At 35.0% G+C, this 26,610-nt stretch overlaps 1 protein-coding gene across 14 annotated transcripts in view; it reads left to right on the forward strand.

Moving 5' to 3' along the window:
• The window catches only part of Endoa (SH3 domain containing GRB2 like, endophilin-A), a 142,178-nt gene that overhangs the window by 32,713 nt on the left and 82,855 nt on the right, over positions 1 to 26,610 (forward strand). For 3 of the 14 annotated variants that reach the window (XM_076773453.1, XM_076773452.1, XM_076773454.1), the window contains exons 1-2: positions 2,604 to 2,865; positions 3,653 to 3,737. In XM_076773453.1, the coding sequence (XP_076629568.1) occupies positions 3,693 to 3,737 (45 nt within the window). In that variant the 5' untranslated portion in view covers positions 2,604 to 2,865; positions 3,653 to 3,692. Of the gene's footprint in view, positions 1 to 2,602; positions 2,866 to 3,111; positions 3,199 to 3,652; positions 3,738 to 26,610 lie in introns of those variants that run through there. The other 11 variants (XM_076773448.1, XM_076773449.1, XM_076773450.1 and 8 more) reach the window with 8 other exon arrangements.

A 26,610-nucleotide genomic window follows, 5' to 3' on the forward strand; every position in this document is an offset into this window, starting at 1 on the left:
GACGTCTTGAAAACCCCTTAAGGGGGTTTTTTTCTCTAGAGAGTCATTTTCTTTACCTTCTTTTGGGAATTTCTTTTCTTTAAATCAATAGATTGTATAACTTCTGTATATACAGGGTGTTCGGCCACCCCTGGGAAAAATTTTAATGGAAGATTCTAGAGGCCAAAATAAGACGAAAATCAAGAATACCAATTTGTTGATGGAGGCTTCGTTAAAAAGTTATTAATGTTTAAAGTTCCGCCCGTTCTGAATTTTTTTCTCAAAAATGCGTAGGATTTCGGAGGTATGTCTGTTCACCAAAAATGATTGTAATTGAGCCCCACAACCGAAAATAATTTTTCCAGAACGATTTGAAATTTTTTCTTTTCGTCGAAAAATGTAGGCACCTAATTAGATTTTCGGTAAGGAATTTTTTTCTCGAAAATGCGTAGGAATTCGGGGGTATGTGTAATGACCAAAAATGATTATAATTGACCCCCGCGGCCGAAAATAATTTTTTTAGAACGATTTGAAAAATTTTTTTTTAGCCGAAACATTTCAGCACCTATCTGAATTTTTTTCTCGAAAGTGGGTAGGATTTCGGAGGTATGTCTATTCACCAAAAATGATCGTAATTGACCCCCACAACCGAAAATAATTTTTCCAGAACGATTTGAAATTTTTTAATTTAATTGTTAATAACTTTTTAACGAAGCCTCAGTCAAGAAATTGATACTCTTGATTTTCGTCTTATTTTGGCCTCTAGAATCTCCCGTTAAAATTTTTCCCAGGGGTGGCCGAACACCCTGTATATTTGGTAATATTTCACGAGTACAAATTAGTTTTTTCATACGAAAGTAATTATTATTATAGAAGCTACGTGTTCTTATACATATAACATCCTTTCAAAAAACTGTAGCTTTATGGCTGCCATGATTTCAGCCATTCTATTTATTTAACAAGGAGAATACAGGACCTTCGGGTTACCGATTTCATTGAGATTTTGAGCACTGGTAGATTTTGCTACCTCATTTACAAATGTATACCATTATAGGGTTAGATGCTCAATATTTTTCGAAATATTTACAATTAAAAATATTCGATACTCCTAGAAAAGAAATTGAATGGATGACAATAATGAAAAGTTAGCGTGGCTCAAGTGTTACTTGTCAGATTGCTGACCGAGCGGGTTAGAGTTCGATTCCCCGATCATATATTCTTTTTTTAATTTTTATTTTCCTTTTTTGTATTTGTATATACATAATATATTAATCTTAAATTTAAAAAATGTATGTATTTCAAGTAAAAATATATTTTTCATACATTTTTTAAAGTTTAGCTCTTGCTTATTGGCGTCCATTCAAGAACTATTCAAGGAGTATCGAAGCTTTTTAATTGTAAATATCTCGGAAAATATTGAGTATCTAACTTTATAATAGTATATATTTGTAAATGGAATAAGATCTATCAGTGGTCAAAATCTTCATGAATACGGTGGCCCAAATGTCCTGTATTCTCCTTGTAAAACAAATGAATTAGACAGCATTTTAATTAGTATGGATACAGTTATGGTATGAACTAGGGAGAAGTAAAAATCTTCCTAAATAAAAAAATTTTAAGTTGGCACTTTAAAGTTGAATTTACAATTTTTTACCTTATTTTCATCCTTAGCATAAAAAAAGATAGTAAACATCAATATGTTTTAAACTTCTTAGTTTATACAATAGCAGCTTATCTACTGGCGACTTTTTCTAAATTTGAAATCAATAAGATAAATAAGTTTTTCGATATTATGGAAGCCAGTTCGAAAACAAGGTTTCGAGAAAAACGCATTTAAAATTTTACATTACTGTGTGAAGGTGCGTTGTACATTACAGTCAAGCGCGTATAACTTCGTTATTTTTTCGAATTGGGTGGTATCTCTTGACAAAAATATTGTTGAGAACATATACTTTCAGAAAATGAAATTGAAGAAATATCGATTTTTTTAGGGTTCTAGAATAGAATACCCCTTTAACGGCGCTTAAACATATTCTCCTCTTCTATAGTATATTCTTCGATACAACAGTCGGCAGTTTTCGGTGGTGGTGTACCGTCGAACGCATCCACGGTATAAAAACACGAGACTAAGTTTGCGAAGGTTTGGTGCGCGCGTTGGTTAGGAAGAAAGGTACACAATTAGGCGTCAGTAGGTGTGGGCGTAGGAGATTCGTACGAAGAAAAAAGCGCACTAGAAAGAAAGGACGGAGGGAGTAATGCCGATAAAGCAGTCGGTTTGGGGCGTGACGAATGAGAGCAGGAGGGGGGTTGAGAATGAAAGAGCAAATGCGAAAGAAAGAATTGAAAAGGAGGAAGAGAAAGTGGAGAGTGAAGGTAAGGGAGCAGGAGACACTAAAATGATGGGAATGAGAAAAAGGGAGAAAAATAGAGTATAAGGGTAATAAGGAGCAGAGAATAGGAGAGATGGGAGAAAAAGTTTGATCGAGAGTCAGAAAGAAGTAAGCGTAAGAAGGAGAAGAGTGGAGAGGAGAAGGAGAAAGGAGAAAGAAAGAGTCACAGTGGGAGGTGAGAGAGCGATAGAGCAGAAGAAGGAGAGGGGCGGTAGAGGGAGAGAGCGCGAGCGATAGCCGGGTATCGATCGTCAGCTAGAAAACTACCCTTTGAGGAGGAGGCGCAGTGTGCAAAGCCGACTACGTACGAGTCGGTGGTGCTCGTGGTGCTCGCGGTCCACGCGGATCTCTAGACGATCTAGAACTTTACTTGCGTGTCCTACACGATCATAGGTCCTGATCGCCTATAATTCTTCCTCATCGAGCATCGGTGCATCTCCCTAGGGCCGATTTAACCTTTCGAGGGTGTCACGTATCCTGCCATCGAACGCGCTAGGTGAGAGATCACTCTGTCCCTGCCAACGTTCTTTATTTCATTCACACTTATCGGACCTCCTGATTTTTGTAATTTTGCTCGTTCTGATTACTACGCCAGACCGTGTAACTCGATATTCTTCACTGGGCTCATCCTCCGTTATCGTTCGTCGTGATCGTGTCTACACATTTTGCCGACGACAGTGCGCCTCGATTCGTCCGCTTTCGACGTTCTAACGAGGTTAAAGATGGTGTTAGATACAATATATGTTGGCACCGGCCGAACGATTGCGAAAGAACTATGTGTTCGCCGTGCTCGTTGTTATAGTTATACATATACCAAGAAGCGTATAAGGTGAACCTTTTTTTACGTGCAACCTTTGCTCTTATTTCTACGGGCACTTATTCTCGTTGCGCGACTTATTAACAAAGACGCTCGTTAATTCCGTATTTACGAGCGTACCATTCTATTTTTGGCATCGTTGCTTGATTCCGTGATGGAAAGGACAGCCAGTTAAAAATAGGACGTGCATGGTGTTATAATGATGTGGTTGTATCGGCGTCAACAGTAATTTCTATTCGAGAAATTTATTGCGTATAAGGACGATTAGTGTCTGTGTACCCCCGCGTGTGTCGTTTAAAATATTGGGAAACGTGGTCGATCGATAACATTGAAAAACATTCGTCTGTAGACGGTCGGATGCAGCAAACAGCCAACTGACTATAAATTCAAACACTATTCTTTGTTTTCCAAAATTTCCTTCAAATCATTTTTTTCTTTCTCTTACGTGCGCCAACTTCTGTTCCAGATTTGGCTGTTTCGCAGGAAGATAAAGACAAGCTATCACCATGGCGTTTGCAGGGTTAAAGAAACAGATTAACAAGGCCAATCAGGTGAGTATATCACGTGTTTCACTCACCGAACATAATAATTATCGAACGAAAAAATTCGTTAATTAATCAATGGTCACATCAAGGATACGCGGATGAAATTGAAAATACTAATGGTTTCTTATATACTCTGTATTATTGCGAATGGTGTGCATCAAAAAATCATAAATGGCAATTTTAATGTCTCAGTGTTCGTTTCGTGGTCGGTTAAATTCGTCGAAACATGAGTATTCACGAACGAGTTGCTGTAAAGCGCGTTACATCTTTTAGAATGTAATCACATTTTCCTTTGAGATGCGCCCACGTATAGTTAACTGACCGAGATTCGTTGTTGTTCGAGGTCAAGTTTCAAAGCTCTTATCGACATTAGGAAATCAAAATGTGATCTTTTGTGGCCGTACATGTTTCAAAATGTATTAGGTTAACTTGTAATGCCCATTTTATTTCAACATTTGGTTAATCGTTACACGATTAATAAAATCGAGAAAATGTACATTGATTATATGTCTATATCATATTGAGGGCAAGAACTTTAACTGTCAACTTGGATACTTAAACTAATCCCACAATTTTATGGTTTATATAACTCTTTTTTTTTATGTAAACTACAATTCATTGTGATATTTTTTTTCCTTAATATTGAATCGCAAGTGTCTTATAATCTATACTGTCGTCCTGCTGCATATTTCAGCATTAATTCAGTTTCAATTTTGCTTTTACTTTTTATTTTATTTTAATCTGTATATAGTACTTGATTTTAATATTGCTGAATCCCATCCTTTACCGTACTTCTTTTCTTTGTCTTTTTGATATACCTGTGTACAATGGAAACATATTATTATAATTATATTTTAATTATTCCATAGCCAAATATGTAATGCGGTAATTTTACTAATGCAGTACAATAATTTCATTACAAATATACTATATACAGTGATTCTTACGACATGTACGGTTCAACTCAGCTGCATCTTATGTAATTATTGAACTTGGTATAAATTGATCGTAATGCGGTAACGAGTGACATTGATACATTTTTAAAGGCACTGTTGAGGTTTCGAAAATTGTGTCAAGCTAAATTTTCATCCGCACTTTCACTCCGATTTATGAAATTCCAATTTGACCATTCAAATTTTTTGCTTTACATTGTAGTTTGTTTTTCCATTGCCAATAGTACAGTTTTTGTTTCAATTTACTAATAATCAATATCAATAATGTAAAATGAATCATAGTAGGAGAAAAGTAAAGCAAATTGGATAACATTGGAATAAATAATACGAAGAACCAAAATAAATTTTCTTTGTCGATAATAGTTGTCGGCAACGAAAACAAGTTTCTCAACAAAAACAGTTTTTAGCGTTTCTTTATTTTGATTATAACGGTTAGGGATTTTGTATAAAAATGTAAATCTGAATATCCTGTCTTCAAGTGTTAGCAAGTTAAAAATATCCAATATCGACTGACAGACATGACAGATTGAGGACAGTAAAATTCTATATTTTGCAAAGACTTGTGTTTTATCTACAATCAATTATTCTAATATCAATAATATTTTAATGTCTGAAACATTGATTCCGTGATTCCTCCATTTTAATAGTTTAATATTCGTTTATGATAATTTCAAAATTATATTTATCTATATGCCATATTCTGTCATCAGATATATGAGATTTATTCAGTGTGTGCAAAATGTAATACGACATAACAGTTATTTGTAAAATAACAGTAAGCATTTTTTTTATTAAAAACTTATACAGGGTGTTCGACCACCCCTGGGAAAAATTTTAATGGGGGATTCTAACGGCCAAAATAAGACGAAAATCAAGAATATCAATTTGTTGATGGAGGCTTCGTTAAAATGTTATTAACGTTTAAAGTTCCGCCCGTACTGAATTTTTTTCTCGAAAATGTGCAAGATTTCGGGGGTATGTCTATTCACTAAAAATGATTGTAATTGATCCCCGCAACCGACAATAATTTTTCCAAAATGATTTGAAATTTTTTTTTTTCGTCGAAAAATTTAGGCACATAATTAGATTTTCAGTAAGGAATTTTTTTTCTCGACAGTACGTAAGATTTTGGGGGAATGTATAATAACCAAAAATGATTGTAATTGACCCCCACAACCGAATATAATTTTTTTTAAATGATTTGAAAAATTTTTTTTTCGCCGAAAAATTTCACCACCTACCCGATTTTTTTTTTCGAAAGTGGGTAGGATTACGGAGGTATGTGTATTCATTAAAAATGTTTGTAATTGACCTTCGCAACTGAAAATAATTTTTCCAGAACGATTTGAAATTTTTGAATTTAATTGCTAATAACTTTTTAACGAAGCCTCCATCAACTAATTGGTGTTCTTAATTTTCGTCTTATTTTGGCCGTTAGAATCACTCATTAAAATTTTTCCCAGGGTTGACCGAACTCCCTGTATAGAACTAACAAGGAAGGGTCTCGAACGGTCCGACTCTGATTTAGATGTGACTTTGTAAGCTTGTAAAACAGCCGAAAATAATATATACGTATCTTTTTTTAGTTATGGTAACTCAAGTTTATGGGGAGAAACCACCCTTCAAAGATTGACCTCGAAAGTAACAACTCGGAAATGGTTTGAAATAGAAAAAAAAAATATTTTAACAAAAATTGAATGATTTTCCACATATAAGAAGAAAATGTTTGAGTGGACAAAAAATTTTCAAGAATGTTTAAAAAAACCGAACCCGCCATGTTTATTTGAAAAATTACAGTAATTGTTCATAGAACAAGAAAGATAGCATGTTTTATTTTAAACTCAACCATATACATATACGTACAGGGTGTTCGGCCACCCCTGGAAAAAATTTTAATGGGAGATTCTAAAGGCCAAAAATGAGACGATAATCAAGGATACCAATTTGTTAATGGAGGCTTCGTTAAAAAGTTGTTAACGTTTAAAGTTCTGCCCGTACTGAATTTTTTTCTCGAAAATGCACAAGATTTCGAGGGTATGTCTATTTACCAAAAATGATTGTAATTGAACCCCGCAACAAAAAATAATTTTTCCAAAACGATTTCAAACTTTTTTTTCCGTCGAAAAATTTCACACCTTGAATTTTTTTCTAGAAAGTGGGTAGGATTTCGGGGGTATGTCTATTCATTATGTCGATCGCTCATAGTACTCGCGTCAAAGCCGGTTTACAAGTATGTACAACGTATATTTCGGCAATAGTGGTACCGAAAAAATATCCTGTACATGTAACAATAATCATATTAATATTGCTATAAATAGTCGAGGTAGGTGTGAAAATAAATGTTTAGAATTTTGACTAACTGTCGATATTATTTATTAAGATATCATTAATGAACGGCAAATAGATTACTACAAGCCTTGTTTTTAGAAGATAATGCTTGAGCTATTTATAGCAATATCAATATGATTATTGTTACATCTGTAGGGTGTTTCGGTATCACCTCTTGCCGAAACATTCAATTTTTGTTCAAATATTTCTTTTCTATCTCTAACCGTTCCCGAGTTAGCACTTTCGAAGTCAATCTTTGAAGGATGGTCTCACCCCATAAACTTTAGTTATCGCAACTAAAAAGAAAAATACGTATGTATTATTTTCGGCTGTTTTACAAGCCTATAAAGTTTCATCTAAATCAGAGCCAGACCGTTCGCGGCCTTTCCTTCTAAGACATAATTGTGTACAATTTTAATAAGTGATAATGAAAGAATCGTCATACTCGCCTCGGATGTGTGTAAGATGAATTAAAAAGCAATCTAAGTGTAGATAAAACATTCTTAGAGCCAGTTAGGTGTTTTGGATTTAAAATTAAACGATCTATTCTAAGAATGTAATTAGAAAAATGGTAATGATATGTAGTAGAATATTGTGTATGGAGGAAAAGAAGATAAAAGAAAAAAAAAGATTTTTTAGTGTAAAAGAAAAGGAAAAAACATTGATTATTGTTAAGATTAAGGCTGGAAACAGACGAGCGGTGCGATGCCGTTGCGATATTGCAGCGATTTTATGTTTTTCCTTGTTTTTCAATTAAAACAACCAAGACAGACATAGAAACGCCGATTTTGTCTGTCTTCGTTGTTTTAATTGCGAAACAAGGAAAAACATAGAATCGCTGCGATATCGCAACGAGAAAAAGTCGCTCGTCTGTTTTCAACTTTACATTGTTTTTTACAAATTGTAGAACATGCATATTTTTCATATAATAGAAACATTGCACGTACGAGTGAAAATATATGCTTGTTTTCCTTTTTTACTAAACAAACGTAATAATAATAAATTATTCTTGTAATTTCATTGTGACAGTAATAAAACTTTTAACAGCTGCAATCGTATAAATATAGTGAATATTATTAACTATGACATATTTTATTTAGAATGTTAAAATTTATCGTGCACTAAATATATGGAAACAAAAAATAAAATAAAAAACGTAGTAGGTATGCGCAATATAAAAAACATTGGTGTTCTGGTGTTCGTTGGTGTCTGTTGTTGAAATGAGTTGATTATTAGTCGTTGCTATTTTTTGAATTTTTCGTCTTTTTATATATGTATGTATTTCCGATCATTCGGAGCAAAATAATTTTAGTAAGAAGCAAATTATACTTGTTAATAAATTTTGCAACTTCTTTAGAAAGTATTGCTTTTCAATTTTGTTTGGGTTCAGTACACTTTGTATTTAATGAGCTGTCTCGAATTTTTTTTGATGGGGTTTCTTTGATATTGTCATGTTTTTAAGTTGATATTACGAGTAGTTAGTTCGTTAATTCTTTACGATTACTTAATACTATTTTTCAGGAATCACGACGAATTATAAGCAAAAATCGAATGAAATTATTAACTTTTATAAATAAAAGTTATTCGCGAATTTTTAACACGTAAATCGTTCCTTTTCTGTTTGAAGTTAATCTTTTACGTTAACATTTAACTTTGTCGTAAAAGTTCAGTTTCAACAGTTATTTTTTATTCGAATAAAAAAAGGAAATTGTTCTTGTCCTCAGAAATTAATTAAAATAATCGTTTTTATCCATTGATTTTATATTATCAGAATTGCAAGATCTTATTTCCATATTCGAGTGGATAAAATAACTAAAATCAATTTAATTAGAAAATATCAAGATATCCCAGTAATCGGATTTTTCAAGTTCAGACGCAAGTTGGCCTAGCCATTAGATGGAAGTAAAATCAAAGAAAAAGCTTCATAACGATAATTTATTTCTTCATTTAAGTCGAATAAATATTACAAAATATTTTTTCTTAACTAAACATTGGATAGGTAATTATTTTCCTTAACGTAAGTAGGGAATATTTCAAAGGGTATTTGATTGGGGTTTAAAAGAGACTAAAAGAATCTCTATAAAATTAACAGCATAAGTGATCTTAAATAATATGTCCTTCAAAAATTAACTTTTATTTAATACCTGTTATCTTATCTTTGATTTTAAGTTCCATACAGTTGATAAAAACACGCTTATTGTACATTTTTAAATCGCCTCGCAATGTCTTAAGTTAGTAACAAAACATGTGTTATACGAATATTATACAGGTATTATTTCGGTACTATACTATTATAATATATGATATACAACTATGTTAACTACAAATGTATTTGATGATATCATTTTGGTATAAGTGCTATTCGATTTCCGTTTGAGTAATAGCTTAAATGAGCAGAAATATTGATATTTGTTGTATTGTTTGTAATATCGATCATCAACAGAAAGTGTTCCTGGCCGTCTAATATAATTTTGACTTTTTGAAAGCAGAAGAAAAGATTTTGTTTAACTGGTACACTTACGCATTTTTTTATGCAGAATATGATTCCGGAATAAAAAATGTAGGTTTACGATAAAAACAACAGGATCACTTTGAAATGTCTTTGAAAATGTCTTCGTATTAAAAAATTAGTAATGCCATTTGAATTCTCACTTAAAATATTAAAAGATAAGCGACAGCTTGATTTTTAAAAATCACGTGTTTACGAGATTTTTTACAATCTTAACTTAAATGGGACATCCTGTATAATACAAATTCCTTAATTACTTAAAATTTATTGAATGAAAATTTCAGTGAATACAATTTATTTTGTTTTCGTTATCGTGGAACAAAAAAGATAACTTTCTTTTATGACTATTTGAAAAATTGTAACGGTTTCCTTCAATTTCTGAATGAAAATTGTCAACAATCTTGATTTTATACTAATCGACGTTCCAACCATTTATGTAGTATTCCGAGCTGGGACCAAAGATCTCATTCGCCTCAATGTACCTTGAGTGGTGTAATTAATTCTTATTTAGGTTGTTAGTTATTATTAGGCAAATTCCTTCGTAGTCGTAAGATAATTGTATAAAGATCGATTGAAATCACTGATTGTGTCTGTGTATAATTACTCGTCTTTCAATAAAGAAATGCAAATGTTTTGGATAATTCGAACGAAGTTCCCGGTTGCATTTCATGCATCGAATTTAATTCAAGTTTCGGAGCTTCTTAACGAGACTTGGAAATGATATTCATGGCCACAAGTACTTTCAACTTCAGCCACAGTAAGGCAACGTCTTATTCATGAAAATTTATATTTACAAATATGTATCGACGAATAAAAGCACCGATCTATTTTTAGATCATAGAATCGTTGCACGTAAAACGTTCTGTTAGTGATGAAATTGTTCAAAAGTTTTTCTTTTTATTATTAATATATAAATTATGTTCTTTTCTAGACAATTGAAATCAGATTAAAAACGAAACATTTTGTTTCACTCTGCTATCATACTTTAATTAGAAGCTGTTGGTCAGACTTTAATCATTGAAAAAGTAATTTTTTTTTATATTTTACGTGAAGTAATTAGAAAATCGTGTATTCATATATGGCGTGATTTACAAAATATGAAAGTAATTTAGTGGCCAATATATTTCAATTCAAAAGTTACACCGACAATTTTATATAAATTTTACGTCGTTAACAATAAACTATTATTTTCGTTCTTAATATTTGGTTCATTGTCTAGAGTCTTGAGCAATTTTGAGTAAAAATGCATTCAGCAGCAAAGTGTCTTCTTCCACTCAAACACGAACACTAGACTCAAGGTAGAAAATATTGGAAAGGCATAAGGTTTAGCCTAAAACAGGCATTAGTTTTACAGTTGTGTTTCACAACTTCGCTTTCTGTTTGAAAGATACGAAGCATACTTTTTCTTTAATTAGATCATTTCATAATAAAACTTTACAATATACATGTGCCGGTTATTATGAAAGTGACTTAAGTCATATATTTTCCGTTTTGAAATATTTAAACGTTTGCGTTGGACCATGTTAGAAAGCATTTTTTCATCGGAATACAAAATGTATCAAAAATTAAATATTCTGCAAATGTGAAATTTATTGAACATCGTTTTTCATGAATAATTTGCATGAAAGTGTGTTTTGAACAGTTGACACTCAAAATTAATAGTATGTCCTTGTTGATAACTTAAAATGACTTAAAAAAATAATGAATTTTATTTATTTTATGATTGCAATAACTTTATAATTATTATTTCAATGAATATTTATTCACTTTCTACTTCAACTATAATATTTTCTGCATAGCACATTTGAATAGTTTTAAAATATTCGTGGTGAATTGGTGGAATGTAAGATAATAAATCCATTTAATTTGCATAATTTTCTTGTATTGATTGCCTTGAAGCAGTAAATAATGTAGATAATTGTAGATTATAAAATAATTTTGGTTTCTCCATTCTTGATGATAAATTTAAGGCATAAAACTCCTCTTCAGAATTCATTGAAGTTTTATAAAACATTTTACATTATTTCTTGATCGAAAAGAAATGTTATTGTATCATACGTTTTATAGTAAAGTTAGATCTATTATTGTATTTTTCCATTAATTTATAATATTCTTCGGGTTTGTAGAGATAATTATGTTTTTATGACAATGTTGTTTCTTTTATTGCCATGCATAGAGGGAAAAATAACTTACATCACCACCAAAGTAAATATAAAGATGCAATAGATAATAATGAAAATAACAATTTCATTTTATTTGACGTCAACTCGACAAAAATTATTTCATAACATTTAAATATAGTTGATATTGAGGGCAGTACTATATATTTATAATTGCAAATAGTTTTTTGTTAAAATCTTTAAAAACAGTAAAGGAAATGCAGTATATTTTAAATACTAGTTGGTTTAAGATGTATAAAAAATTAACTGAAAAGATGAAAACAAATAAAATTACATAATGCCATAGGGAAACTGTCAGTAGCAATGAAACGATTTATCTAAGGTGCAGATAATTTGGAATAATGGTATCTCCATTTACTTTCATACTATGTAATTAGAAAAACAGGTAGGAAATAAAATTATTTTTTTTTACAATTTAATCAGAAGCTAAAATTAGAGCATAGGACATTCGGCTTTGTTAAATATCAATTTTAAGCCTTAAAAGTTATTTACAATAATCAATTCTCCAAATTGTTACAAAATCATCACGGAATCTTAAAAACATCTAATTGAGTACATTACATGATTTTCTTTAAAGTTTTTCGTGTATTTTAGCCATGATTTGAACGATTGAATATTTGCTAAAAAAGTTTTGAGAATTAACGATCCCTTACTCTTTAGATTACATTGATAATGTTAAAATTAGGCTTCATCCAGAAATATCATTCGTTAACAGGTCATTTGCTTCTTTTATTTGTGGTATTACGAATTATACAACGTTAGTACTTTTTAAAATACTTTAGTATTTCAAATCACGAACAGTATTTAGTTAAAGCAAGGTAGGTAATGATGATTACGACAATTATTGCAAAATGTGATCACCTTTTTGTGGTGTCCTGTGCAAACTTACTATTACATTTTTTACATTTTCTTTATAGTAAGAAATAATTTTTTTATTTCGTATTGTTTTCTAAGTGGTGAAAAAATCTGATAACTTATTACCATATCGCGTGTATCGTATTCGGGATATGACTTAAAAGTGTTCTAAACATTATTTCGGAGTATATAAAATGATTTCAACAATGATTATTTACTTCTTTATGTTGTAATGAGAAAAGTAACATTTGGCATAGAAATTAGCTTCAGTGTGTACCGAAAATGATACACATGGCAGGGAACGTGTTAAGGCACTGACAACTTTCACCATAGGTGAAATTCCTTTATATTATCTACAAAAAAACTTGTTTCCGAGTGACAAACATTTCTGTGCTTGTCTTCGTGATAATTTGTTTAATGTGGTCACAGTGTTTATTTTATTGAAATAAATATTTATTTATTACTAATACATAGTCAATAGAAAGAACGATCAATAAGTTCGCGAGTGAATTATGGAACCTTGATTTGGAGCAGCTTCCCGGAGTCAATTACATCAGCATGATTTATATCGAAAATTATGGAAACCCAAAAACTCGTATAATTCGAAAAATAGGTTAAGCAAGATTCATATTTGTACGAAGTTTTTTCATTATTTTAGCGTGATGAATTTACTCCCGAGATTATGCTCGCTAATGATGAAACGTCTTGTGTAATCGTGTAATTTTGAAGAGTATGCAATCCTAGATATTATTCGAATACTATATAATCGAATAGATAATATTTCGGAATAACCATTTTACAAATATTTTAATCACATACATATAGTGGACAAATACAATAGCCCTGCATATATTCGAATTAAACGGAACGTGACATTGCAACAACCGGATATAGGTCAGATTTACTCTAGGACGGCGTTTAATTGGCAATGGAACGCTACCTATGTTCCTGCGTGTAGTAACGTATAAAATAGGTCACCTAAATATAGGTCACGGTCGTACGGAACCTTCATCAAATAATCGTGTTGCTTGACTATTGCGCTTTTCAAGGATTACGGCATATTGTTTTTCCGATTATAACGTACGATTCAAGTATCGACGTTCAGGGTGATCGTGCGGAATAAATCCCGCATACGAAGCTTAATTGATCCCGTTATCTGAGATCGGATCTGTTGCGATCCAAAATAATTTTTATCTACTTGTGCATACAAAATTTATACAGCTTTTTCTTTATACTGAATGCCTTGCTAACTTGTTACAAAATAATATATGATATTATCTTCATTACTTTTAACGATACCAGATGCAGTGGTGGTCAAAATTATAAGACACTATTTCTGAAAATGAAAATTATGTATATATATAATTAAATAAAACTATTCCACTATTTATATGTTAATAATGAGCAGACTCGACTACATTTTGTATTATTTCGATCATTCGATGAGATAGGTTTTTGTATAATTTTTGTATGTAAGTTTAATTCAAGTCTGTCTGTGCACGTAAAATCCATCCTTTTAACTCATTCATATTATTGTATTGTATACTACCTTCATATTAATTTCTACTAACAAGGAACGTTCATCAATTTGAAAATTGGAAAAAATTTTTAATTATACGCTAATGTAGTTCAAGTGACTCTTTTAACGAAACAATTTTCATTTTGGCAATAAAACGATTTTAAAAGTGAAAACATTCCCTTAAAGAAATTATGAGTTTTCGTATTACCATGATTTATTTTTGTTTCGTATTACTAGTATCTTCGAAATGATACAAAATATAAAGAAAAAGTTAAGAAAGGAAAGTTAATAAATAAAATTTAAATTTGTATGGTTTTCTTCATATTCTATAATGTAGCGGTAAAAAATTTGAAAAAATGGCGGGTGGTGGTGAAAGTTATTTTCTTCTTTTCTTTTTCTTTTTTAAACCATACAAATTTAAATCTAAAAATATGAAAATTCATAATTTCTTTAAGGGAGTGTTTTCCCCCTCAAAATCGTACGTTTATACATACGTTAGTGATAGTTCAGTGTCGTGTCTTATAATTTCATTTATCAGTGTAAACGTCTAAGGAATTATTTGTTTGAGACATGTATTATAACGCGAAACATTTTTTTTCAAAACCATATTTTTTGAGATTTTAAAATCATAATTATTTCTTTAATTTCTATGTTGTTTCATTTTTATCATTGTGATGTAATAACTGAGGTCAAGACAAACACAATGGTATATGAAAACATGACTTATAAATGTCTTTGAGTACGGAAATTCCAGAATATTCCATTTAGCTCGAGTATTTTCAATATCTCGTTACTTTAGGTGATAAGAGAGCCTGATAACGGTTGTAACACTGTAAATATTTCAAAATAATAATAAATATTAACACAAGTTTTAGGTATATAAGGTAAAATGATATTTGGTATACGTTCATCTATCATGCTTAGGATGTTATTAGACAACTGTATAGTAAAAGAAATAAGTGTCCGAAAGTTAACTTTTCTTACTACTTTAAAATTGTAATTAAATAGTCTTTAAGAAAATATAATCCTACTTTCTTATTTTAAAATTTATTTATATATCATATGACGAGTTTAAGAATTATTTAAAATATAACATTATTTTTCATGAGAGTGAGTCATTTTCAGCCTATAGTTCTTTATAAGACTTTAGCCTTTTATAGATTACAATAAAACAATAAAAAAAAAAATTTGACCTTGAAAATTGGTCAAAGATAACTGCACGTAATTTATTAAACAGATTTTTACTGATTCAAAAGAACAGAATTGAGATGTAATAATCTTTACACATAATTTTCGTACACCCTGTATTTGCACGCGTAGAAGAAATCGTTGACCAGTGACAATTTTTTACAATATGCTTTATTTGCGTTTGCTCTTTGGAGTTTAATAAATCCTCGGTAAAATATTAATAAATTAACAAAAAGAAAGTTATTCTTAGAAGAATTGAAACAGTCCCTTATTAGCCCATACATACTTTCAAAATGATGTATGTCTAGAACGGAAGCATGACATGTACGGGAAGTAGATAATAATTTAACAATACCAATAGCATCAAATAGAAGACTGAAACGAGCTCGATGTGGATTTTTTCCATCGAGTAAAAATGATGAAATAAATAATTGTAACAAATATATTTGTAAATCTCACGTAATATACTATTGAAAACAAACCTGGAAGTATTATTATAATCAGTTTTAACTTTTACTTCTAAGTAATAAAGATATATGTTTACTCATATTTATTAAACTGTTTTCTTAATAAAAATATAAGATTACATTACTTATGTTATAGTGAAGCAGTTTAAATTTATTTATATATTATTCAGACAAAACTTAATTAAAAATTGACAAAACAACAAATTTATGTGTATACAGTATACAGGTTGTTTGGCCACCATTAGTTATCCTTTGAGGGGGGTGATTCTACAAACTAAAATAAGACGAAAATCAAGAATGACGGTTTTCTGGTAGCGGGTTTGTCTTAAAGTTATTAACAATTAAAGATTTGCCTGAATCACGGAAATTCGCGAACAGCCGCATACGCGAGAAATTTACCATCTAGAAAGCATACTTACCGACGTATTCGAAAACATTGCCACAGACGAGGTATATAAGCAGACTTTACATATACTTTATGGACTTTTGTGGTCCCATAGACGAGGTATACGAGTAGTCCTTTCACCCAATGTATGTTTTCGGTTCATATTTCTGGGGCTCTAGAGCCTCATTACCATTTTCGCGACATTCGCAACGTTACCAACAGATTTAGAAATGAACACAAGAGGAAGTAAGACAAAAAATGAAATTACAGAAATTTTATTATTTTTTAACGAAATGAAAGCTGTACGGTCCAGAATTGGGCATGAATCGATTAATTTCATTGGAGTAATCAATCGATTAAAATTATTTAAAGAGTTTAAGATTATTAAAATGCGTAAGGATGTACCTCAGTGATAAGTAGACCGCAAATCCTCTATTTTTTATTTTAAATTGTAATACATCATTTATTTAAAAAATAAGTCGTCAAAAACGTATTTGTGACTCGTAATCAGTGCTATCAGACCACGCGCCGCCGCACAGTGGTACGGATTGACAAAAGTGACATATTCGTATAATTTTACAACTATAAAAGATATCGACATGAAACTTGAACTGTACATTGTAGGGACATTAAATAACATGCAGATTAAAGAAAAATTATCTAACAATAATAATTCATTATATTATAGATAATCCAAAATAATATACAATATATTGTTTTATTTATAATTAAATTATGATAATAATTCTTCTGCTTCTGTATCCAATGGTTTTACTTTTTTTTCACATGATTGCAAGCTGATTTCAGACATCTGTGGATCGGACGTTAATAACAGTCTGTAGAAAGTGTCTGCGTTCGTTGCTATCTTTGAAATTTTTCTGGTATTCTTAGCTCTGAATTTTTTGAAGTCGTTATGCCTTTCTTCCTGAGCTTCCTCAGAAAGTTGACCTATTGATAGCAACGCATTCTGTATAATTTCTGTACTGTGAATCAGCAGTTTGTGTATCGATGCTGGCATATAGTATCAGTTATAGAGGCTTATAAAATATTGTGCAATTGTTTGTGTATATTGTCGACATTTCTCAATATCTGTTTTATATGGGGAAGAAATAACCTGCAACATAAATAAGTAAATCATTTAATTAATATTATATTAATTACTATTTTTCTTTAAATTGTGATTTAATAGAATTGATTAATGTTTATAATGGAAGGCACATAATACCAATCATAAAGTACGAAATATTCATACGAAATGTGCATACTGCTATTTTTTTTTAATATCTATTCGATGAAAAAGTAATTACCTGTAGTGTAATGTGGAACTTTTTAATTAATGTGACATCAATTCTTGTTATTTCAGACACGAGCTCCGCGTTTGTAAAAAAACGTCGGGCAGTGTTGCTATCATTCGACGAACTCCATTCTTGTTTTACAACACTGATGGAAAGGCCCATCTTCTCTTTAAACAATTTTTGAATTTCTTTCTTTTTCTCGTCTCGTATTTTTTTCGTTTCCGTTGTGTTTGCGGTCCATTTTTTTAAGGGTAAATTGTATGCTATGTGTAGCAAACAATCCAAGCATGAAGATAAGATATTCCGAAAGAATAATTAAAATTATTAGATATTTTGTGATTCATTAAATTTAAATTATTAATTTCAGTGGATCTTGCTTGACAAACAGAGCACCACATTGATGATAAAGTGCTTGTAATTACGTTGCAAATTTTGTTGTCTACCATGATTAGTGCCATGGCATATTCAGCTTTAATATTATTTACACTATATGGTTTTAAATTTTTAATTTGTTTCTTAATATCGCTAACTTCTTCTTCGATGATTTTGTTGCTTTCTCTAACAAATCGAAATCTAATAATGGGTCGACAAAATCATGGTGACGATGGGCGTGGGTTTTCCCAAATTATTTCTTCATTGATGATTTTTTTTGCAATTTTAACGGTGCAAAACTTGAAATAAAAATGGTATCTTCATCAATATTAAGATTCTCATACTGAAGTTGTTTGTACTTTTGTTGCCCAGATGAATCATTACAGCACCATTTCCTTATAAGCAATAGCTCAGTAGTTTCTAATGCATTTATATCCTTGATTATACGGCAAACGGTATGATCTAATACGCTTTGAATACTTACTTCCACAGATAACTTTGCTATTTTGACCATATTTTTGGCAGGATAACAATTTCTTTTTTCTATCAGTAACTTAAAATACGAAGGCCATTGATAATTATTGCATTTTATAAATTCATTACGCATGGTAATAAATTGAAAGGGTCTAGCCGAATACGTATGGTAAAAGTGCCCCCAAACCAAATTGAACGGGGTTAATACAACTCGATAAGTGGTTCGAAAAAAAACCCTTTTTACAGAATTTCAACCCGATATCTCTACTACAGAGGTAATTACGGGGTGAAAATCATTTTCTGGTTTATCCTTAATATCTCCCGTTCTGTTCCATTAAAAATTACGAAAAAAATCATGGTTATTCTACCAATTAATGTACATAGTTGAGAATTTTTTCAGAATTTTTGGATGCAAATTCGATTTTTAAAAAATTCGAAAATATTTTAACCGGCGATTTTTTGTCGAAGTTATCAAGTGACCACGTTTGTTTTTATACAGTATAAAGCTCTCAAAAGAATTAGTAATCTCTAATTTTTTTAGATTTTTCGAAGGGGTGGAACATAGTCAAAAAAATGAAAAATGATTAAAAAATGATGAAAAAGCTTTATTTTGCATTAATTACTTACGTGATTATGTTCATATTTTTACAGCTTTAGCGTAACATTATTTCTATTAATGCGCAATTTTTTCAGATTTTTTGGAAAAGTGTTTTTGGAAAAATTGTTAAAGAATTATTAATTCATATTTTCTAATTTTTTATACGGAAAAAGGCCGCATATTTTTTTTTAAATAGATATAATTAAAATATATTTGTTTACATACTTTGTTAACTGGTCGCTATACATATGTAGTTTCAGATACGTGTGGTATCGGACTCCTGTTGATTAGAGCCGCCACGGCGCGGCGCCGCGCGGCGTGATGCGCTGATCATTTTGGTAAAACATCCGCGACGTTGCCAACATTTTGTCTGAATCTGAACAATATTATGTAGTGATAAACAGGAAAATGTTATCTAAAACAAAACGAAAATATAGTTCAGTTCATAGTGCAATCACGATACATTAATAAAAAACTGTACAACTGCTACATAGACTACATCAAATTCAAAGAGCTACTCGGGAATTAGACGATATTTTTGCGAATGTGCAAGTGGTAACAGTACAAGTGGATGCAACTCCCATATAGCTGTGATAATTTATTATCTATCGTATGCCAGATATACTTCAAAAATAATAAAACCTGCAGAAATACTGAGTAAATAATTTGAGAGTGAAAAAATAAATCCTGTAATAAATGATGATAGCTGATGATTATTAATGCTGCCCATAAAAATAATAGCAGGTAAACCTTGTTTAGATCATTTATTTTAATTAAAGCAAAAATATTTAAGAAATATTTAAAAAAAACATCATATACATAATATTGTTCAGATTCAGACAAAATATTGGCAACGTCGTGGATGTTTTACCAAAATGATCAGAGCATCACGCCGTGGCGGCTCTAATCAACAGGAGTCCGGTACCACATGTATCTGAAACTACATATGTATAGCGACCAGTTAACAAAGTATGTAAACAAATATATTTTAATTATATCTATTTAAAAAAAAATATGCAGCTTTTTTCCGTATAAAAAATTAGGAAATATGAATTAATAATTCTTTAACAATTTTTCCAAAAACACTTTTCCAAAAAATCTGAAAAAATTACGCATTAATAGACATAATGTTTCGCTATAGCTGTAAAAATATGAACATGATCACGTAAGTAATTACGGCAATATAAAGCTTTTTCACCATTTTGTAATCATTTTTTATTTTTTTGACTACGTTTTATTTTTTCGATTATTGTACGGGGATACAGAAAATTCCTCTGCAACCATTTGCTGTTCTGTTCTAGAAATTTACTCTCTGTATATCGCGCTTTAATCCATCTTTGTTTTAAATTAAAAATAAATTTACTCAAACTTATTTATAATGCTTTTGCATTTTTGGAAGGAATATGAATTTTTTCGTTTATTTTTTCGTACAAAAATATGTAGTCATTCATATCTCTTTTACAGTTTCTTAATATAGAGAATAAATCATTGTTGTACAAAGTCCTTCCATTTTCAAACAAATAGTAAGTATCTAGATAACAAATAATGAAATGTTGAATATCGCAAATAACTCATGCAATAATCTTTCAAGTATTTTTATACTTACCAAATGGAAGAGGAATGAACTATTATACACACACACACACTCACACTATAAAACAAATATCAAATAAAACTGGAGAACTTATAATACTTGTAAGTTCGTGTTTCACTTTTTCGGAGACGGAATACGAATGTGAACTTTCCTAATTTTTAGTTAATAGGATGATTGGCCACCTGGTAGCCGCTCATCCAGGTGGCCTGATCAGTGGCCTGACAGGCTCATCAGTTGGCCTGATTGGCCACCTGACAGCCGCTTATGGCATTTGCCAATCAAGGCCTCGTTGCTCCTCATCCCTGCCTATTCCTTGCACCCTTAGAACGGTTAGGTGATGAGGTATGAGAGTACAAAAGGACAATGGTAAAAAGTGGCCAAAATCTAGGTTCACCCGGCACCTAAAACATTGATACAGTACATATAGTTCTAAGGTACTCTAAAAGCACAATTTTATATCCTGTAAATGATGGGAAAGTTATTGTTGAGAGCCCTTGCAATGTGTTGCACGTCTAGAGCTCTTCTTGCACGTCTGCTGATACGGAAGGCGTTGGTTTGTGTAGTGGATTGTATTTCTATGGCGTGGACCCTCTCTCGTTCGTACGACGATACGTGATGGTGTTCGACGTTTTGGTCTGATTTGTATACTAAATGTCGCGCCTTATATCCTAATGCAAGAAGCCAGCCGCATCCAATTAGAACCTTTTTCGTTCAGGATTGGTGCGCTGGTACTTCTTGCATTTCGCGTTCGCGAGGGTGGACTGCGCGTCCCAGGTATCGGGAAAAACCCTGGCCCAACGGTCAGGACCAGGTCGCGAGGTCGCTGGAGCGGGCCCTTTATGACGGTTATTTAGTTTACATTGACACTAAAACCATTTAGCGTCAATGTAAAGGCCGAATTTTTGTTGTAAGCGGAACGGCATGTTTCGCGACGCAACAATTATGAAGAATGTAGATGAAGTGACTTCCGCACAGAGTGAGATATTGGATAATCTTTAACCCAAAATGAGCGTACTTTTTAAAACGAATACATGAAATATGAAAATTTAAACGTTATTTTATTGTTAATAATCAATATTTATATCGTACATGAAAATCAGGAGCTTGCTTTAACTGATAAGATCCAGAGGCGTAAAGTCTAAGGTCACTGATGGTTAGTTTTGGAAAATTGTTTGTTATTGTTCCAAACGGAAGAGAATTTATAACATAATACATCGAACAAGTTCTACCCTTAATGCATAAGTCGTAAAATATAATTCTTTGGATAAATACATTGTTATCTGTTGTCCTTATTAATTACCTTCTGTGGTTGCTAACTAATATTTTTGATACCTGTTTTTCATGTAAGATATAAATACCAATTATTAGAATTAAAATAATGTTTGAATTTTCATATTTCATGCATTCGTTTTAAAACATACACTCATTTTATGTCAAAGATTCTCAATATCTCACTCTGCAAAACTGACTTCGTTCGCTCATTTCATGACTTTCCCATCATTTACAGGATATTGTTTGGGCCTCGATGAGTAGACTATGACACAGAACACAGGACCGCGTTTTTGTAAAGTTCAGTCAAGGCCAGCATGGGCACCAAATATTGTATTGTTTCGTCAAGCACATACAAAGTGTCATAAACTTGGTCGGCGAAGGCAGTCTCGAGTGGTTGCAACCCGAACGGACTGTCGAATGGCCCACACGAGCACGGCTTCGCATACCTGGGCTGGGCCTCCCTTGTTTCGTCGATGTTTTTCACGCGGGTTCAGGAACCGACGCATGCGGTGGAAAGTTTAAACGTGGGACCCAGCACCTTGGTCCTTCGAGTTCGTGTTAGTCGGCACACTTTGCACAATATTACAATATCCGAACGAGCACGCCTCAACCACGGATTAAACACTCACATTTTGATTCGTTTGTTTGAGATGAGCAGAATAGTCGTTATTACGTCGTGGAGAAATGGGAATCGGAAGTTCTGGAGTTGATCAGGCTTAAGGTTCTGTTTCCTCTTCTACACTACGTTTTACTATTATAGTTACAATTGAATATGTACACGTGAGTCTTTTAACTGAATAATAGGTAACAAAATATTGGAGTACGTCCAAAGACTGCGAAGATACAAAAATGGAGGTATAGCCCGGGGCTAAGATGGAATACTAGCCCCGATTCTCCGTTTGTGATTCCTTAAATAACTTTATCGGGGCTTTGTTCGGTACTCTGGAGTTCTACGTGTTTTTGGACACGTTGGCCCGTCTTGACTTAGAGGGCAAAATACGTTGGGCAGGATTGTTTGAAGGACCCTGATTCAGCGGGCAAGGTCCATTGGTGACGAGGTAGGATATCTCCGGGGTTAACAGTCATCTACATACTGGGTGTGATCATGGTAACACCCCCTTCCTTAGAATTGAGGCTCGTCCTCGAGACTCGACACAGAACAGTATCCGGTATAGGGTTAAAATCCCGTCGACAGGTAAACTTCCGTTTTGGCTTACTAATTGTCAGTATTGGGACGTTTTCCGCTGGTGCCGTTGAATAAACTGGTGGTTCCGCAGAAAAGCAAACGATTGCTTCCACTGGTAATTTTGTAAATCTTACTCTTCTATCCGTGAGTATAGGTTGTACGTGCATCGTTGTCCCTTCATTGTTACTGTGTATAGTGTTATTTGTTGCATTATACGTGTTGTAACGGTTATTGTAAATTGTTATACATGTTTAAGGAGAACGTGTCCCTCGGGCCCCTTGCACCGAGCACCTGTAGCTCCCAGGAGCGGCCCGTTACTCCCCCGGTCACCGACGTGGTGGCCGAAGGAGAGTGCTGACGGGCCGCCCAATGTTAATAACCCTAATATATGCTGAACATTTTGTAATTGCGATTCCGTTTTACACATAGTTCTTATTCTATTTTTAATGAGCTCTGCCTTATTGCGTATCGCTTCTAAACTCCTAAGTTTCGAATTTAAAAAAGATTCCTTGATTTCTGGTATGAATCCAAGTGTTAGATTATCAAACATAGTATGGTTAATGGATGGAAGACCCAGATTAAGTTTAAATGTGTGCTTCGTAGTATTCATGGCAGCATAGGGTTGCTGTGATTGAAGTGAAAATACAACCTTGATTCATTGTTAATAAAAATACTCCTTTTTCACTTATGGTCTGATGATATCCACTCTTACAAGATAACTGTAAAAAGTCGTCAATGTATAACCTCCCTTTTTGTTTTGTACGTGGGGAAATTCCCATGGATACGGGTAGTGCCAGACTCTTACCGGCTAAAACCCCACGGTGATCATTTTCAGGCGCTTGGCGAGGGACCGAGAACTCTACTGAGACATTACAGAGTCTCCCATCGCGCCATGCTTTTTCAGGCCCCTCTTGGTGGGGGGAATGCCTCACACTCAACCACAGACGCTATGTGCACCCGGCACATGGGAATAAGCCGCCGGCCGCGAGGCCACATTGGCGGCAGGACTCACTCGCGGCCTTAGGCATAACCCGCGACAAATATCCTATGCCCCAGCCCACTCATACACACATTTATACTGGTGTTTGATTCACGGGAGCTTTCGCTGACATCCTGGATGCCATACGAGGATGCGGTCAGCAGCCTTCACAGGTTGATGACCCCATCCCAGCGACTGCCCCTATCCACCACCTGGGTACGTGTCACGTGAAGGTTCACCTCCCCTGCCGCCTGAACAACCAAACGAGTGCGTAGACCTGTGATATCCTGTAGGGCAGTCTACCCGATTTGTCCTGCCACTATTGTCAGTGTGGCAGGATTCCATCAACGGACTGTTGTGCGGCTCCGCCAACTTGAATTAGCTGGCGGAACCACATGAACAACACGGTTCGTTGGGCATGACGCCTCGTCGCTTCGACCACTTGCTTCCTCTCCTCTGGCGGTCTCCCAGCCTTCTAGAGCTCCCTGGAGTGCTGGAAAACCAGCTACTTCCTCCAAGCTAGGAGCTCCAAGGGCGGGAGATACGCCAGAGCAGTCGCCGCCTCCTGGGAGATGGTATGATACCTTCTAATCACCCGGATGGCCGACTATTGACTCGGCGCAGCATCTCCGTACTGCGCCGGCTGGCCTCCAATTTGGGGCTTAAACAGGGGCCCCGTACAGGGCAATTAAACATACCACCTCCACATAGAGGCGTCGGACTCCAACATCGAGTTCCCCGGTATTAGGGGGCAGGCGGCTTAAAGTAGCAGTCGCCTTCTCCACCCGGGGGATCAAGTGGTCGAACTATCTAACGAAGTGCCACCGGCTGTCGAGGATCAGGTCCAGATACTTCATGCGGGCCTTCACTTCGACGTAGGCTGTCCCAACTCGGGTCCGCAAGCTGGCCGGTGGCACCCCACGGGGGCCAATTCTTTGAAAATACATGGCCTCCGTTTTCTGAAGTGCCACCTCTGGGCTCAGCCTGTGGATTTCGGCGACGACGGTGGCCATCGCCACCTCCGCGGTACGCGCTGTGCCTCTCCAGTCTGACCCGCTGACGAGCACTAGCGTGCCATCGGTATAACACGCCAGCACGGCCGCCTTATCCAATATAACACACCGGCCGGTACGCGGAGGGTGCACCTGCGGGTCTTACCAACTTCTGGAGAAGGACTAAGCACGCCGTCTTCTAGGAAGAGAGAAAAATCCCTCGGCGGAGTCAACCGCTCAGCAGCCTCCCGAACCGCGGATTCAGGACGCTACGGGCGCGGGCCAAAACCTGGCCGGGTACGCCGTCGGGACCCGGAGCTATGCTCCGAGCCCTCAACCGACGAACGGCCCGGCCCATCTTGTCGGGGGTGAGCTCCAATTCCTGAGACCAGATGGCTGGATCCCAGCGTTCTCGAGAAAGTAGTACCCCGTCCCGATTAACATTCGGGAACAGGGTTGATACCACCTCCTGTAAAAACTGGAGGTCGAGGGACTCCGTCAGAGGGAGCGCCCATGGACGAAGTTTGTCCATCACAAATCTATATAGGCGTCTCCACGGATTCCTGTCGATCTCCCCGAGGAGATTCATCCATGCCCGTGCCTTGGCGAACTTCTCGTAGATGCGCGCCATCTGCTCCGCGGTCGGGCGTCGACGACGGGATCTTCGGGCGCGGGTGTACCCTTGGCGGGCATGCGCACATCGAGTGTTGCACTGTTCGATGTGCAACGACCACCAATACGCCGCGCCCTGGCCCGGCCCACCTTCTGAGAGGTCTGGCCCGGGGGAACCGTATGTTTCACCTTTTTTTTTTTGTACGTGAGGAAATCCTCATGGACACACACCCTCCGGGTGGGCCGGCGGGTAGTGTCAGATTCTTACCGGTTAAAACCCCACGGTGACCATCCTCAGACGTCTGGCGAGGGACCGGGAACTCTAATGAGACATTACAGAGTCCTCCGCCGCGTCGTGCCTCTTCAGGCCCCTCCCGGTGGGAGGCACTCCTTCCACCGCATTCCCACTCAACGCAGGCGCCTGGTCATCAGCCTCCGCGGCCCCGTGACATGAGACTAAGCCGCCGGCCGGGTGGCCACGTTGGCCGCAGGACTCATTCGCAGCAAACTGGCTAACCTGCAGCCTTAGGTAAAACCCGCGGCAAATATCCCATGCTCCGGGCCACTCACACACACATTCACACACGCAAAGCATTCATACCGGTGTTTGGTCCGCGGGAGCTTTCGCTCCGACCTCCGGGATGTCATGCGAGGATGTGGTCACCAGCTTCCTCAGGTTGGTGACCCCATCCTCGCATCTCATCCCAGCGGCTACCCCTATCCGCCACCTGGGGACGCGCCACGTAGGGGTTCACCTCCCCTGCCGCCTGGACAACCAAACGGGTGCGTGGCCAAACGGGTGCGTGGGGGTTCACCTCCCCTGCCGCCTGGACAACCAAACGGGTGCGTGGACCGTATGTTTCACCTACTGTATCGTTAAGTTGGTTGAGTATATTTGGTAGTTGCTCAAAAAAAAACTAATTCGTGCGGTGTCAGTTGTGTTGCTGAATGTTTATTAATATTGTAATTAATGGAAAAAGCTTTATTGCCTCGTCCCATTCTAAATCTCTATTCGTTCGAATATATTCTTTCATTATTGCACGGATATGTACCAAAGATCCATTTGATTCTGGATGAAAAAGATTAGTTAAAACATGTTTGATTTTAAACATCTTCATCAA

The sequence above is a fragment of the Colletes latitarsis genome, chromosome 9 (genome assembly GCF_051014445.1).
Source record: "Colletes latitarsis isolate SP2378_abdomen chromosome 9, iyColLati1, whole genome shotgun sequence".
Lineage (NCBI taxonomy): Eukaryota > Metazoa > Arthropoda > Insecta > Hymenoptera > Colletidae > Colletes > Colletes latitarsis.